Source organism: Strigops habroptila, chromosome 6 (genome assembly GCF_004027225.2).
Source record: "Strigops habroptila isolate Jane chromosome 6, bStrHab1.2.pri, whole genome shotgun sequence".
Classification (NCBI taxonomy): Eukaryota; Metazoa; Chordata; class Aves; order Psittaciformes; family Psittacidae; genus Strigops; species Strigops habroptila.
The window spans coordinates 15,159,342-15,175,668 of NC_044282.2; the positions used below are offsets into that span (position 1 = coordinate 15,159,342).

At 43.0% G+C, this 16,327-nt stretch overlaps 2 protein-coding genes across 9 annotated transcripts in view; both read left to right on the plus strand.

Moving 5' to 3' along the window:
- AK9 (adenylate kinase 9) overlaps positions 1-2,302 on the plus strand; it is a 71,940-nt gene extending 69,638 nt beyond the window's left edge. For 2 of the 3 annotated variants that reach the window (XM_030490194.1, XM_030490195.1), the window contains one exon: positions 2,000-2,202. In XM_030490194.1, coding sequence (XP_030346054.1) covers positions 2,000-2,202 — 203 coding nt within the window. Of the gene's footprint in view, positions 1-1,999 lie in introns of all 3 variants that reach the window. The other variant, XM_030490193.1, reaches the window with a different exon arrangement.
- Positions 2,230-16,091, plus strand: ZBTB24 (zinc finger and BTB domain containing 24). Of its 6 annotated transcripts, none has more exons than XR_003991952.1 (8): positions 2,463-2,521; positions 4,958-5,957; positions 6,347-6,514; positions 6,675-6,758; positions 7,462-7,545; positions 9,594-9,675; positions 10,576-12,148; positions 13,057-16,091. XR_003991952.1 is itself a non-coding variant. In XM_030490199.1 (7 exons), exons 2-7 carry the CDS (start codon positions 4,985-4,987, stop codon positions 11,384-11,386), a joined length of 2,202 nt encoding a protein of 733 aa, XP_030346059.1. In that variant the 5' UTR covers positions 2,230-2,309; positions 4,958-4,984; the 3' UTR covers positions 11,387-16,091. The 6 variants fall into 6 exon arrangements, 4 of the variants coding, with proteins under 4 accessions (XP_030346059.1, XP_030346058.1, XP_030346061.1 ...); XR_003991951.1 differs by having other exon boundaries at positions 10,576-13,362; positions 15,478-16,070; XM_030490199.1 differs by lacking the exon at positions 2,463-2,521 and adding an exon at positions 2,230-2,309 and having other exon boundaries at positions 10,576-16,091.
- Positions 16,092-16,327: the final 236 nt, after the last annotated feature.

A 16,327-nucleotide genomic window follows, 5' to 3' on the forward strand; every position in this document is an offset into this window, starting at 1 on the left:
TACTCCACTGAGGGAAGTTGTTTAAGCTTTGTCTCCTGTGTTCATATTTGTTTGGGTTTTTTTTAGAATTTTGTTTGTTTGTTTGCAGTCCAAGATTGCAGTTGCAGCCAATAATCTTTAATAATTTGCAATCATCCTGAACAGTGCCAGCTTTCCAGATTTCAACAGCCTCATTTGCAGCTCTGCTGTACCTTTGGTCTGGTTTTCAGTACTGCTGGAGACTTTTGAAGCAAGACTTCCATTTCCTCAACCCACCAGTTTTGCCAATGTGTTCAGTGGACAAACTTTACTTTCCTTTTTAGTATTCTACATTTTTAGTTATTCTTTTAGATTATTCTTTTAGCCCAGAGAAGCTGTGGCTGCCCCATCCCTGGCAGTGTTCAAGGCCAGGCTGGACAGAGCTTTAAGCAACCTGGTCTAGTGGAAGGTGCCCCTGCCCATGGCAGGGGAGTTGGAACTAGATGAGCTTTAAGGTCCCTTCCGATCCAAACCAGTCTGCAGTTCTACTATAATGGTAATCTTTATTATCTGTCTAAAGTTCTTCACATCCCATGTTTCCTCATTCAGTTTCCAGAGCCCTCCAGAATGTTCTTGGACTATCACAGATTTTTGCTGGCATAGCTTTTGTTAGGAAAGATCACTGAACAGTGCAGGCACATGATAAGCCCCTGCATAAACGTACAGTTCTGAAGCCAGCAAACTGCTTTTATGCTATAGTTTCGTCCACAAAGGCTGTTTTCATTCTATTGTTAGCACAGCTTTGCTAACATAACAATGTCCATGCTAGGAATGCTTTGCACATGCATTGCATTAAATCATTATTAGCACTTGAAAGGTTATACAAGTGCACAAATCTCTTCTCCTCATACAGTGACTGTTCGACCATAGGAATCCAGAAAACCAAGTTATCTTTTAATGCTGGGTAGAACTGCTTCCAACTTTAAGACACACAATTCCAGTACACTGAAAAATCTCCTTTGCAAATACAGCATTATTTACTGTTGCATATCTCTTCTAAGTAGTCACATAACACCTCATCAAAAACTTGATCGAAGTGCTTCATGTTGTGGTCCCCTGGAAATCTTTACGTCGTATGTCTATCTGAAGTACGGCTTCTCACCTTCAACTTATGTCACTCTCTAATCTCACATTTAAATAGAAATTTAGAAAGCACAAGAAACAGTGGTTTAGTTGCTCCTGCAGCTTTTCTGTCAACAATGCTGTATTGCTTCCAATATCCAAGAAAAGAAGGTACAGGCAATCAACCATAGAATGCAGAGAGATTTACTCCTGGAAAAAGAGTAATGAACCATATATCACAAGAGTGATTTAGTGCCTTTCAAACTTGACTCCTGTGAGAGCTCTGCATACAGCTATCCTTGAAAAATCATTCAGAAGCTGTAAAATGCAGTTACCTACAATTTAAAGCCAGTGGGATGAAGCATCTCACAGCATAGTTCTTCATGTTGTCCAGTTTTCGTAATGAGATATGAAGTACCATCCACAGGGAAAAAAATGGTTATGATTTGGCTGTCTTAAATCACTCCTTCCCCTTCGCCTCAGTGTGTCAATTAAAACAATAAAGGATGCTCTGAGAATTGGCACTCAGTACTGATATGCTTAGGGCAGAAAGGTAGGAGGGAAAAGAAACAGTATCTTCATTGTAAAGTTCTTGGCCTTGACATTTCCTTCCTCCTCCGAACTACTGGTCAGCTCTAGATTTTTTATGGGCAAAGCATTTAGGTCATAGAACAGTTGTGCCATGGATGTGGCAGCACCATGCCATGCAGTGCCATGTCAAGGTATGTGCCACCTCATCCAGTTTTGGCACTGCCTGGGGTAACACCAGCCCCTCACAGCCCAAAAGCTGGAAGTTGATGGCAGTTGAGCATGTTTGTGGTTTACAAAAGCTTTCATCTTTCTGAGTATATTTTAATTTCGGTAACGTAATGCCATGCAGTTAAGAGGGGACACTGAGATGTCACTTAACTCCCCGCAGCGCACAACCCGCGGAGCCCGGAGCCGACGCGTCAGGCCTACCGGAGGAAGCTGGCACAGTTCGTGAAGCACTGCCAGCTCGTGCCCTACCTGGGGGCCGCCATGGCAGGGCCCTACCGGGAGCCGCAGCACCGGCCCCTCGGCCTCGACGGCAGCCTGCAGACCTTCCTGTCCCTGAGAGATGCCCGCCCCGGCTTCGCATAGCGCGGGCTGCGCCCTCACCCCGCACACCCACACCCTTCCCGGAACGCAGGGACGCTGCAACACGGCCAGCGAGCGAAGCCACGCTTCCCAGGAGCGGCCCCTTCACTGTGAGCTCTTACAATTAAAGCCTCCCGCCCCCAGCCTCGTTCAGCTCTCATCCCACAGCCCAGCGCACGCGGGGCACGCGCGGACGGCGGGCAGGGGCGGGGCCGACCTGGCCCGCCGTGCGGCGCGCGGTACGTCAGGACGCGAGGCGCTCCGCTGCCGCACGGACCGGAAGTGCAGCGGCGGTTGCGCTGAGGGGGCCGGTGGCGGAGCGGTGAGTGCCGTGTGACTGTCCCCTCCACAGCGCCTGGCCGCCGTGGGGCAGGGCAGCCGGGGTAGGGGAACACTGGTCGGCGGCTCACGCGGGGCGCCGCCCGCTGAGGGTGCGAGCGGCCTTCCCTGCGGGCGGCCGGAACCTGCGGGAGCGAGGTACGGGGGGCGGGTGAGGCGGTTGAGGCGGTTGCGGTGCCGCCAACCTCCTCGCGGCTACCGCGCCCCGCCCGCCGCGGGTTTTCCGGTTTCTGCGCGGGCCGAACGGCGCCCGTCGTCTCTGTTCGTGTGGAGAACCGGCCCTGGGCCGCGCTCTGTTCCGGGGGCCAGATCCCAGAACGCGCGTGGTGCTCCTGAGTCCTCCACAGCTCATCCGCGAGTGGCGGGAGCTGCTCTGTCCGTGCTGCTGGCAGCGTGCGTGCCTTCCCTGTGTATTCCAACAGTTCCCAGGGAAGTGGTGCAATCACCGTCCCTGGAAGTGTTCAGAAACCGTGTAGATGAGGCCCCCAGTGACATGGGTTAGTGGTGGTCTTGGCAGTCCTGTGGTGACGGCTGGACTTTATAATTTAAAGGTCTTTTCCAGCCTAGCTGATTCTGTCATTCTACAGCCTTACTCTAGAATGATGAGAGCGTTTTCAGTTACATGTGCTGGTTTGGATTTTGCAGTCAAAATACTAACGATGTCAGCTTGTGATTGAATACCAAAGCTCTCCATGGAACATCTGCTACCGGTTTCCTAATGCACTGCAAGGCAGTGTTGGGTCAGACCTGCTTTGGGGTGCTCCAGCAGCACCAGGCTCACATCCTCCAGAAACTAAACCTACTGGATAAAACAGTTTAGTTCCAGCATGAACTGTTTGGCAGCTGAATGGAGCTAAAAAAATTACTTGTGGGCCACCTCAGCAGCGTTTGGGTATCATCTGTACGTAGCATAAGTAGTTTCTTACAGCATCCATTACAGTGATTGGAACTGTTGGCCTCACTAAATACAAATAGAATATTTGTATTTAATATGACACTTATAAATTAGGAAGGCAGGTAGCTAATCTATTTCACCTTTGGTTCATTTGATCCTCTTGAAATGGACATTTTTGGCACATCTCTTCTATAGTAGTATTTGGTGGATTCTTCTGAAGTGGCTGGATTTTTTTCCTTTTTAATTTTTGCATATTTACTGTTGAAGAAGCCTAACACACCAAATTGTGGTTAATAGCATAGCCAACCCTATTTTAGACAGAGCTCCTAAAAAAGCTGCTGGTTTTCTGCTTTTAATGCCCACCTCCATAGGCTGAAGCTTAGCACGTAAGTTCTGAAAGAGAAATTAGCTGGACAGGGGAGAAAAAATATAACAAAAGGCTCATAAGGACGGGGGGATCACTTAACAGTTAGTGTCAGAGGCAAAACAGATTCAACTTGGGGAAATTACCAGTCAAATCAGAGTAGGATAATGAGAAAAAGAAACCAAATCTTAAAACGTCTCCCCCCCCACCCTACCCCCCTTCTTCCCAGACTCAAGTTCACTCCCAATTTCTCTACCTCCTCCTCTGCAGTGGTTCAGGGGGACAGGGAATGAGGGTTGTGGTCTGTTCAGCACAGGTTGTCTCTGCTGTTCGTTCCTCCTCAGGAGTGGATGCTTCACGCTCTTCCCCTGCTCCGGTGTGGGGTCTTCCATGGGCTGCAGGTGGAGATCTGCTCCAGCGTGAACCTCCATGGGCTGCAGGGCCACAGCCTGCCTCAGCATGGGCTGCACCATGGGCTGCAGGGGGATCTCTGCTCTGACACCTGGAGCACCTCCTGCCCTCCTTCTGCACTGACCTTGGGGTCTGCAGCGCTGTTGCTCTCATATGTTCTCACTCACCAGCTGCAGTTGCTGTGTGCAGGATTTTCCCCCTCCTGTTATCCCAGAGGCACTACCGCCATCACTGGTGGGCTTGGCCTTGGCCAGCAGTGGGTCTGTGTTGGAGCTGGCTGGCATTGGCTCTGACAGACACAGGGGAAGGTTCTGGCAGCTTCTCACAGAAACCACCGCTGTAGCCCCTGTGGTACCAGAACCTTGCCACGCAAACCAAATACACCATTTAGGAGCTGTAAACACAGAGTTCTTTTTGTCCAATTGTTTTAGTTGTGAAAGGAGTTTTCAGAAAGGGTAGCTTTTTTTTTTAGATGCTATACGGCTCACAGTACATCAGAGGTAAACAAGTGAAATAATAGGCAGCAATTCTCATCTAAGAAGAAAGTATCTGTAGCCATTTCTTATGATTTAAAAACACTTTTCAAAGAAAATCTGTTGGCATCAGTGTTGATTTTTTTAAAGAAAGTTCAGAGGCTTGAGAATTGCTTCAGTAACTGTTGAATGCTGTTGGCTGGTAAAACAAATGATATTTGGTGTCTTCTAATGCAAACTTCTGAAATATTTATTAAAGCTATTCTGTTGTTGTAGGCACCTCCTTTCATATTTGCAATAAAAATGGCAGAAAAAACTCCTGAGTCTTCCGAGAAACTGGTCATCATCTACTCCAAAGGTCATAAAGATACCATTCTAGCTAATTTTGAAGAACAAAGGAAAAAGGATTTTCTTTGTGACATTACTCTGATAGTGGAGAATGTGCAGTTCAGAGCCCATAAAGCTTTGCTTGCTGCCAGCAGTGAATACTTCTCAATGATGTTTGTTGATGAGGGTGACATAGGGCAGTCAATTTACATGTTGGAGGGAATGGTTGCAGACACCTTTGGCGCACTGCTAGAATTTATCTACACTGGTTGTCTCTGTGCCAGTGAAAAAACCACAGAACAAATTCTGGCTACTGCACAGCTGCTGAAGGTGACTGACTTGGTATTGGCCTGCACAGAATATCAGGCCAGCCGTAGCCCAGGTAGTGCACTACCAGCTCCACCTAATAGTGGAGCCTGTGTAGCTGTTATTGCAAGTGACAAGAAAAATGAAGATCCACCAAAGCGAAAACGAGGGCGACCAAGGAAAGTCAGGAATGTCCAAGAAGAAGAATCGGGAGGAAATTCTGCTGAAGATGTGCAGCTGAGGGAGAACAACTCCATGCAAAATAAGCAAAACTTTATGACAAAAGACACTGCAGCAGAAGAAACAGTTGGCAGCGGACAGGCTCCAGCGAGGAAAGATGCAGAAGAAAATGAACGTGCTTGTGGCTCAGAACCTGCTGTTGATCTGTCAGCTGAGAAAGATGAGAATTATGATCCCAAATCAGAAGGAGTACAGAGCACTCGGAGCCGTTACAGCAAACGTAGAATAAGGAGGTCGATCAAACTAAAAGATTATAAACTTTTTGGTGATGAGGATGAGAAAGGGCTGGTAAAGAGAACCGATGGAAAAAGAAAACGTGCAGGTTCTGAAGCTCGCTGTAAAGACTGTGGCAAAGTATTTAAATACAATCACTTCTTAGCTATTCATCAACGAAGTCATACAGGTAGGCATTAAGAGACTGCTGCTTTTGGGTCAGGGGTTAGTGACTTGCTGAAATGTGGGCTGTTGTCTACAGCAAGAACTGTCCAAAATAGCATGCTGATCCAAATTATGGTGACTCCTATGTTTGCTCTTTTACTCCTGTCAGCAGACCTCATAGCCTTTATGTCTTACCTTGATTGCAATTTAGTTAATCATTTCACTATTTAAATGTTGAATTATATGGCAGTGCTTAAAGAATTCTTTTATTGCTGTGTGAAGATTGTCTCTTAATTCTCCTTAACACTACTCAGGTCATTTTTAGTGACTCCTTTATTACAGTGCCTCTCCCTGTCAGAATGTCTAATGAGAAATAATGCATCCATACTTAAAAATGACATCTTTTGCTTTTAGGGGAGCGCCCTTTTAAGTGCAGCGAGTGTGGCAAAGGCTTTTCTCAGAAGCATTCTCTTCAAGTCCATGAGCGGATGCACACTGGAGAACGGCCATACACATGCACTGTCTGCAGTAAGGCTCTGACAACAAAGCATTCTCTTCTGGAGCATATGAGCCTACATACAGGTAAATATTTCAAGGTAAATGGAAACTCTCTTCCCCAACAATTTGTCTTTCTGGAAAAAAGTACTTCTGCTCTCTCTCTCGTGTGTGCCGGTTTACTTATTTATTTCCTTATGCTTGCTTTGGATGTGGCTGGCTTTTTAATAAGTGGTCTTCTTTACAGGGCAGAAGGCTTTTACGTGCGATCAGTGTGGGAAATACTTCAGCCAAAAGAGACAGCTCAAGAGCCACTATCGAGTACACACAGGTACAACAAGTTTGGGTTGAAGAGCTGGCTTACAGTGCATGCTGGTTTGTCCTCCTAAAGATTGACTGAAGCTGAAAAATCTTCAGTGATGCATTTAGTCTCTGCTACCCTGATGTGTGGTGTCTTGATATAACAATGGATAGGCGGAGAGAGACAAAATGGCCTGTAATAAATTGAATGTTTAGAAAAAGAGTTAATGGAGAAGGACTCATGATGACTAAAAACCAGTTATGCTGGTTTTGACATACAACTTGATTGTTTTAGCCCTGCTGTCTGTGTTACACAGAAGCTGGGAATTGTATAAACAATTGTGTCCACTGCCTGTTGTGCAAATTGCCTTGTAGTTTCTCACTACCTTGAACTAGTAATGGCAAACAAGCTTTTAAGAAGTGTCTTTTCTTCTGGAGCACGATGGAGATTAAGCTACACAAACAGGAAGTAGTGGAAAAAGATCAGAATTTACAAACTTCAACAGAAGGGTTCGGTGGGGAGCAGATGTCTGTCCCTTCTTTTCCCATGACAATATTAAATAGAGCAATAGGAGTGTGACAGTTAAGATAGGGAGGAGGCAGTGTATCACCTTTTGTTTTCTCCCTATATTATATCAAAGTGGTTATTTTACAGGAAAGTGCTTTAACAAAGGTCACTGAAGAGATACAGGGGATCACTTATGCACTGACACTTTTTTTGTTATTGCGACAAGGCCATTCGCTGCCGGAATGTAACCAGTGTCGTCGCAAATTCATGGATGCAGCTCAGTTAAAGAAACACCTAAGAACACATACAGGTAATATTGTCCATCACGTTTTGTGGTTTTTGTTTTTTCTTGAAGTAACAGAGACAAAACAATGTTGGGCAAATGACCCTTGTCTCTGTGGGAGGAACTTCTGCTCTACCTGTACATAATGATGCCAGTATTGCTAATGAAGAGATTTGGCACCTAGAGTGCAGGAGCACAAAAAACTTGGTATTACAGTAGTGCAGAAGTAGTACCTATTGTAGGATGGGGGTTTTTTCCCCCATTCTTATACAGCCTGCTGCAGAAAATGCAAGCTAGCTCTCCTATGGTAGAATCCTGGACTGGGAATTCAGTTTATCAGGAGAGCCATATCCAGCATGTGTGGGGCTTGAAGTGAGCTAGCTAGTAACAGAAAGTGTATGTCCTAAATGAGTTGGGCACCCCTGTGTGTGAGGGGTGGGTGCTTATGAAGTGCTGCGGACCAGAACAGTAATTTCCTTTTGCCTTTTCGTTGCACTGTAATAAACCAGATGTTGGCAAGAGATGGGCTGGGAAAGATCATTTAATGCAAGTGTGTCAGAGGGTGTTTTAAGAGATTTAGGGGTCAAGGTGATACCGAAATGGGTGGATAACAGAGATAAATATGTTGATCTACTTTCTTGTGATAACAAAGCATAAGCTTCTTAAAATAGCTTTCTGTGAAGGGTAAGTTCATAAGATGACATGTGAATATTTTTTTCTTTTAAAATAGCTATAGACAGTGGCGATTGGGTTTTTTCCAAATCAGATTGTTCTTAAGCATGTTGCATGTGACTGCACAAGATTGAGTTATGTATCTCATTCATTTCCTTCTCTCAGTGAAAATAACACAGCTTTAAATTCCCTGGGGTATAAAGAGGTCAAAACTTGTGCTTTTGTGAGTTTTTGGTGTGTCCAGAATAGTGTTAGCTTGTGATACATACGAGTACTGCATTTTCTATTGAGGAGAACACAGTGTTTGTTGACACACACAACAGTTTTGTATCTGAAGCTGATACGGCTCTTTAAATGCAGCGGGAAATCAGTTTGGTGGTGAGAAATGAGAAGAGGAAACGTACTAGCAAAGTACACTGCAAAAATAGATAAACTAAGATGAGTTCTAGCAGAAACTGCCCTGTCATGTATTCTGCTTCCAGAAAAGACAGGCCACACACCAGTATTAACATTGCAGAAATAACGATTGATCTGTCCCATCTCAAAAGTAAGAAGTAAAATTCTAAGGAGTTTGGGGGACAGATGTTCCCTGCCCATGGCAGGGGTTTGGAACTAGATGATCCTAACGTCCTTTCCAACCCTAACTATTCTAGGATTCTGTGTTAGCATTGACATGACTGTTCTGCTTTGGCAGCGCTTTTGTAACGCTGTGTCACGTGAATACAGTCTACTTGGGAAGTTACTCTTGTTTTCAGTAGGAGACTGGAACTAGATATGTTATGGTGTGAATTAGGATTTGCTCTGGCTGGGTAGTATCTGTTTCTTGCGAACCTTTCTGTTATTTGATTTGGCTCCTCTGCTTCTACTCAATTAGACACATGAATTTTAAATGCAGTTAAAAAAAAAAAAAAATCCAAACCAACCAAACAGAATTTGTTCAACCCACCATAATTTAATTTTTCCCTGACTAGGATATCATAGACCTGGGATAATGAAGCCTTATAGAAAGCCAGCCAACTTATTAAGATAATGGATTTACTTTCAGGTTTGGAAATTTGGGCTTACTCATCTGCATGGCGCTGCATGTGAGCTTAGCATTAATGCCTACCAGTTCAGGGTCAGTCTTTTTCTAACTTGTCTGTGCCATGTGGAACACCCGCACTGGTGTCATAGATATCTGAGTATCTTCAAAGGGGAGAAACATCAGAGATGTACGTTTAAAATACTATACCCTTGTTTAACTAGTGAGTTCATTCAGTTTTAGATATCTGTCCTGACCCATGGCAGAAGTGTGAGGATTTGCCAGTACACACTTGATACTGTGTATGGTAAAATACAAAATGTTTTTAATACGTTGATGGGAAGTGCTATTTAAAAAAGTGATGTCAAATTTCTTTTGATAGGTGAGAAGCCCTTCACTTGCGAAATTTGTGGCAAATCATTTACAGCTAAAAGTTCTCTTCAGACTCACATTCGAATTCACAGGTAAAATAAGTCTAATATTTATTACATTCTTTAAAAAAGTAACTTCTAATCTGATACCTGGGTGTAGTGCTTGTTCAATTGTAGAATGGTCAGGGCTTGTTTCCATTTTGGGTGTATTTTTGCTTGATCTATTTAACGAAATAATTGGTAGTGGAAAGTACTTCACTGTTAAATACTAGTGTGCCAGGACGTTGTAAGATTCTTCTTTGGTGTATTGTCTGTTTAGTGACAATGTACTTACTATTATACTATTTATGTGAAAATGTTACTGTGAGTTTTTGTTTGACAGCAGAGCAGTAGCCATGTGTGTGTAACAAGGTTATTGGAGCATTGTCCTATTTCCCTGTAGTCTGTCATGTCTTTTTAATAGCATTAGTTAACTTTTGCCCACGTCAGTGTGATCTATGGTGTAAAGGCTTGCCAGATTTTAAATCACTGGAGAACTGTTGTAGGCTTTATGTAAAAGAAAACGTTTCCAGTAAAACTTCTCATCTCTTTGAATCAGGCAGCAAGTTAGGATTTGAACACTTCTTTTTGTTTTAAAGCCCACACTCTTAATGAACATTCTTAAAATGGCTAGTGCTTACAGTTGTGCAGGATTGTTGCATTCTGATCAAGGTGTAGCAGCATGGAGTTTGTAACTCTGGTATTATAACAGGAAGGCAGTTATGTTATCTCTGTAGCTCTTAAGTATATGCTAATGAAAGTGTCGTACAGTTTGTGAAGTCAAATAGAAATAATTAGGAAGTGAACTACAGAATGTTTTTTATGTCACGATTCTTAAGTGATTATGACTTAGCAAAATAAAATAATAATTTAAGCTTTTTATTTTATAATAAGTTGCAGAAAGCAGCATTGTCCAAGTGAGTGTTTTAATGAGATCAATACATTGTTTTGCAGAGGAGAAAAGCCATATTCTTGTGGTATATGTGGAAAGTCCTTCTCCGATTCCAGTGCCAAGAGAAGACACTGTATCTTACACACAGGCAAAAAGCCTTTCTCCTGCCCAGAATGTAGTTTACAGTTTGCTCGTCTGGACAACCTGAAGTCTCATTTGAAAATTCATAGCAAGGAAAAGCAGTTTCAGGAAGCCAGTGCTGCCCCAAGCACCAACACTAGTTCAGAAGTGAGAAACATTCTTCAGCTGCAGCAGTATCAACTTGCCACCTCTGGAGGGCAGGAAATCCAACTCCTGGTTACAGATGCAGTACATAATATAAACTTCATGCCTAGTCATAATCAAGGCATTAGTATTGTCACTGCAGAAAATGCCTCAAATATGGCAACAGAGCAGGCTGCAAACCTCACGCTGCTTGCTCAGCCACCACAGCAGCTGCAAAACTTGTTGCTCTCAGCGCAGCAGGAGCAAGCGGAACAAATCCAAAGTATCAATATGATTGCAAACCAAATAGAGGCTCCACAGCCTGAACAAATGCATGTCATCACTCTTTCCAAGGAAGCACTAGACATCTCCATTGCTCATCAAGGACAAAATGAAGAAATCCACTTAGCAGGATCTTCACATGCAGCTCCGCATGTGCAGCTGACTCAAGAGTCAAGTCAACAGTCTCACTCTAGCCAAGATACGGTTCCTTCCCATCAAATCAGTGAAGAACAGAATCAAAGTGTACATGTTTCTGAATCCCATCAGCAGTCTCTGTCAGTGAATGAGTCATCTCATGAGCATCCTGTTCAAGGACAGGCTTTCTGAAACGCTTATTTGTCATCGGAGGGCTGGGCTATAGGATCGCTTCTCATCCAAGCAGTGATAACACATATTGCACTTTCTTTTCTACAGCATAATCTATCTGAAGATGCGTTTCTTGGTGATTTTGATGGGTGACTTTCAGGTTTTTTTAACCTTATTTATTTGGGACTTCTTTTATTTTTCCAGCTTGCTATTTCTCTACCACTTAGTCCATACCTCGCACGTGATCGGTGTGGGGTTTTGTGCCTCATACACATCCATGCCTACTAAGGAGCTGTTTGGCCCCTTAGTCACATTCCTATGTGACCCTCCAGAGAAGCGTACCTAGCTGGTAGAAGAGCAGTGTTTAAGATATCTGCTGATCAGAAAGTAAGACTTCTCTGATGAAGTCAGCATTAACTGAACTACTGTCAAGCTTAAGATAATCGGTACTTTCTGCAAAGCTAACACCATATGTCTTATGTTTAATGAGCATTCTCTCTGCAGGCTAATGTATAATTTTCTATGTGATCATTCCCTGAAGTGCATTTTGATTTATTGACTGCCAAATTGGTTTGGTTTGGGTTGGAATTGTTGCAGCCTTTGACTGGCCCAGGATCACCCCTCCTCTTTACTGTGTGCTGTACAAGTTTTGCTCCTCAGAAGTGCTTAAGCCATTACACTTGAATAGTGGCAATGAGATGTGGTGGTTACACTGGACAACTGAAAAGCCTAAATTCTGCTCTGTTAGCTGTACCACTCACTCCCTGTGTGACTGTGGGCAAGGTAGTTAACCTCTGTGCCTTATTTCGTCATCTAGTAAGTGGGGATAGTGCTCTCATGCTCTGCCAAGCACTTTGAAGAGCTCTTGATGTTGAAGGCATTGTCTATTGAAGTGCAAATTTCTCTTCCTGATAGAGATTCTACAGGATTCTGTAAGCTTAGGAGCCAGTGTATATTTAAAGTGTTATTTTTTGTACTTTTGAGAGCAGAATGTAATGTTACTTTTAGTATATGTTAAATCTGGTAACTGTTTTTTGTGGGGATTTTAATCACTTCAGAGCATAATGAGCTACATATTGCGTTAAAGTTGTACAGCTATTTTCGCTGACTAAATTAGATGTGTACAGATTATTTTCATTGACTGACTGGCTGCTGACAAGAAAGATTTGACATCTTTATAAAATACCATGCCAGAGTACATGCTTTGCATTTTCAAGTTTGGCTACTGGTCATGTCTCACACAGTGTACTAGTGTGCTAAAAACCAGTTAAAATACAACTGGTACTTAAAGGAATGTGCTCAATTGTCACTGTGGTTTTAAAATGTCCTATTTGTGATTTACGTTGATATTTTGTGTTTTAACAAATGAAAAATGCAAAAATTTAAAAGCAAAACAAAAGGTCTTTGTACACACTTGGCTTATGTCACTGGCCCAGAGAGTCACTGGCATAAAAGCCCAGTGCATAGAATGATAGAATAATTCAAAGCGGAAGGGACAGCCAGAGGCCACCTGGTCCATCACCTTCCTCAAAGCAGGTGTGCCCAGATCATGTTGCTGTGGTCTGGTTGAGTTTTGAATGCTTTGCAGGGTGAAGATCCACAGCCTCTGTAGGCCACTAGTTCCAGTGTTTGACCATATTTGCAGTGATAAAAATGTTTCTTGTATTTAATTGGAATTTCCCATGTTCCAGTTCACGTCCATTGCCTCTCATCCTACTGCTGTGCCTCCAAGAAGTGTCTTTTCCACAACCTCCCATTAAGTAGTTGAAGACAGCAGGAAGGTCTTTTCCAATTGCATGCACCTAGGGCCTGAGCAAACCCAGCTCTCAGCCTTTTCCGTCGTGTGCTCCAGCTCTTTATTTGCCTCGGTGGACTTCTACCCTCAGTCCACTATGTCAATGTCTGTCTTACTCTGGAGAGCCCAGATTCTGGATGACATTCCTCATTCCACTCCAGACAACTCAGCCAGCTCCTGACTGCATGCTGCGGGAGTTTGAGTAAGTACCTTCAGTTTTTCAAAGTACTAGATCAGTTTTTATATAAACGGATCATGAAAAAGGTAGACAGAATAAATCAATGAAGGGGGGTGGGGGGGAAGAAACTGAAACCATCCCACAGCAAAACCCTATTTAGACTTTTCACCTTTTCTTTCCTCTCAAAATGGAGAAATACAATTTGTATACTTCCTGCCACCAAAGAGAACCAGTGTATTCTGCAGTTGCACTTCAGAGGCTTGCTGGCATCTTGATGCTGTAGGAGCATTAAAAAGTACAGTAAAGCTGGTTACAACATCTAAGAAAATCTTGCTGATAATCATAGAACTTTAAGCTTACAATAAATATTCTGGTGGTTTCATCTTATCTAAAATACTGCAATATGCAGCCATAATACTGTCTTGCACTGAGTTCCTTCTCTGCCGTGTATTTATGAATCCTGAAACGCTTAAAAGCTGGTTACAGGCTAAATTCTAAGACTACCAGTAAAGTAACTGGTAATTACTTTCCTCCTTTTTCAAACTTTGATTTGTTCATTATGAAGTTATCTTTGCAGAATTAAGTCCAAAGCTACAGTTATGCGTGAGCCACTATCACATACTGACTGCTCAATGCTTTCCCTATGACTAAAAAAAAAGAAGTTTGGGGGTTGGAATTTTCTCATGTTTTTCTACAAGTTACCAGTGAAGAAATGAGCTTCCGTGACTAGCACAGCAGTGACTCATCTTGCACTCTGTGCCGCTGAAGCTGTCGGCACACATTGTGGCTTGCACTCGAGAAGCTCGTGTGGTTTCTTATGCCACAAGTGTTGCTTTTTTGACACCATTTTTTTCCTTTCTAGGGAGTATATTTGCACTAAAGATGAAAATAAATCCCTTTTCTGTGTATGCATTGTTAAGGCTCCAACTGAAGCCTTAAAGCTTTGAATTTGAAAGGAAATCCCTTCAGCTTTGGTTTTTAGTCCAGCTGCCACTAAGAACTGTTTAGCAAACAAATGCATCCTTTAAAAACTACATTTCAAAGCAGCTCTCTAAATATCTTTAATCCTTAGCTAGTAAACACCTTAACATCTCATTTTCACATAGACTAATCTTAGCAAATCCATCTCACTGCTTATTATGCTAAAATAAGATTAGGATTTTGGACATAAACACGGGACAATAAAATGACTACAGAAAGATCCATTTTGTGATCAGTTAACACCATTGTAGTTCTTCTACTCCATTTGTAAGTTACCCAGTGTGGCTGAACTCTGGAAAAAAAGAGTAAAATTCTTTTAAACACAAGTTTATGAAATTCTGGCTTTTTCTGAAGATTTTGGCAGATTCTCGGGGAAAAAAAAAAATCCCTGAGAGGTAGAGCAAACACTCTGTTAAGTGTGTATTCAACTATTGCGTGTATACCTGCTCTACCTGCCAGTAATATTGATGGGTTTGGCTGCAAATAGCATTTCCTGACCTTGGCACTCTAAAGTTCAAGAGTTTGCTGTTCTGTGTGTGGAAGCCGAGCCGCTGGCAGTGTGGATTAGACTGGGGGGGCTTCCAGTCTGATGATATTTAAAATAATATTTAAATATTTAGTTAGCAGCTCCCTATCCTGTCCTGCAATTTTTTTCTAACACCTGCAACTGTATCTCTTCCTGAAGGGGACTGATGCTTACATGTTCATAGGTCTTCCCTTCAAACCACTGGATCCTCCTTGTCCTTGAAGGTAGCATGCCTCGTGGCTGCTACAGCAGTCACCTGCGGAACGTCAAGTTGTTGTTAATATCTTGTCATCTTCAAAATCAGCTTATGCCTTTGGCTTTGCTTTGAATTTCTTGATAAAGCGATGTCAGTTTCTGCCTTCCACCTGGAAGACTGAGCTTACAGAATCTTCCTTCTTTCTGGAGCTGAATCTGTCCTTTGGTCCCTGACAGTAGGAAAACCTTTTTAGAAGTCCTCGGTGTTGTTTTCTTCAACTGCTGGGTGATTGAATGGCTACATTTTCCCTGCATGTCTCAGAAAGGGCTTGTGGCAGCATGCGGGCCTGGTGTGGCATAGCAGCAGTGGCCCTCGACTAGTCATCACAGCATGATGCTGTTCTCAGCACATCATGCTTTGCTGTTCTCTTTCTCAGTCTCTTTCAGGTGCTATCTTGGACTGAAAAGAACTGCAGTGGCTGCAGCCATAGCAGGTGGAGAGGTTTGGAGTGAGGAAACCCTCTCAGAATCACGCTGAAGCAAAACTTCGGGTCTTGTGTCAGGGCATGTGTGCATGTTTCAAAGGGCTTTGTTTCCAAGAACATTAGCTGCACAGCCTTTGAAAGGGTTTCAGTATTGTCATTTAAATGTACTGCACAACCTCTTGTGCTTTCTATATTTTTATTGGCAGTAATTGTTATTCTGTCCACACAGAATGCACCACAGCACAGCACACCTGCTGCAGCTGGCAAGCAGAGCGGTACTGCCAAACTCCTGCCTAACTCACCACCAGCAAAACATTTATGCTTCTCTAAGTACTATGAATAAGCCTGCAGAACAGTATCATGTTGTCATAAACAGATAATAGAAAGTGGCTGAAATGAATAATAGTAATCCAGGTCAAGATTTTAATAGGTATAATTTTGGTAATTGACAACCCTGTTGAATAGATCTTAATGTACGTGAATTACAAAACAATGTGAAAAGAAGGGGAGAAATAAAACCCAGAATGGATAGAGACAGCATGTAATTGGTGTCTCTTGGCTTACTATTTTTTTGTTTGAAAAAAGTCCATCATAAATGTTCAGCAACTGTCCTGTCCAGCTAATAATGTTATTAGCTTGTTGGCTAGTAATATTATTCTTGTTTGGCTAATTGTTGCTTTTCTTCTTGATGTTGATTATTAGTTGACTATCAGCAGCATGTTTCTAGTTAATTCCCTTTCTTGCCCATGATGACAGGAGGAATTTCCATGCCTAGAAGCTATCAGTAAAAAAACCCAAAACA

Coding starts and splice junctions, on each gene's coding strand:
- ZBTB24 (XM_030490199.1), top strand. CDS start 4,985: ATGGCAGAAAAAACTCCTGAGTCTTCCGAGAAACTGGTCATCATCTAC. Junction 5,958..6,346: donor TCATCAACGAAGTCATACAG/GTAGGCATTAAG, acceptor TTTTGCTTTTAG/GGGAGCGCCCTTTTAAGTGC. Junction 9,676..10,575: donor ACTCACATTCGAATTCACAG/GTAAAATAAGTC, acceptor ATTGTTTTGCAG/AGGAGAAAAGCCATATTCTT.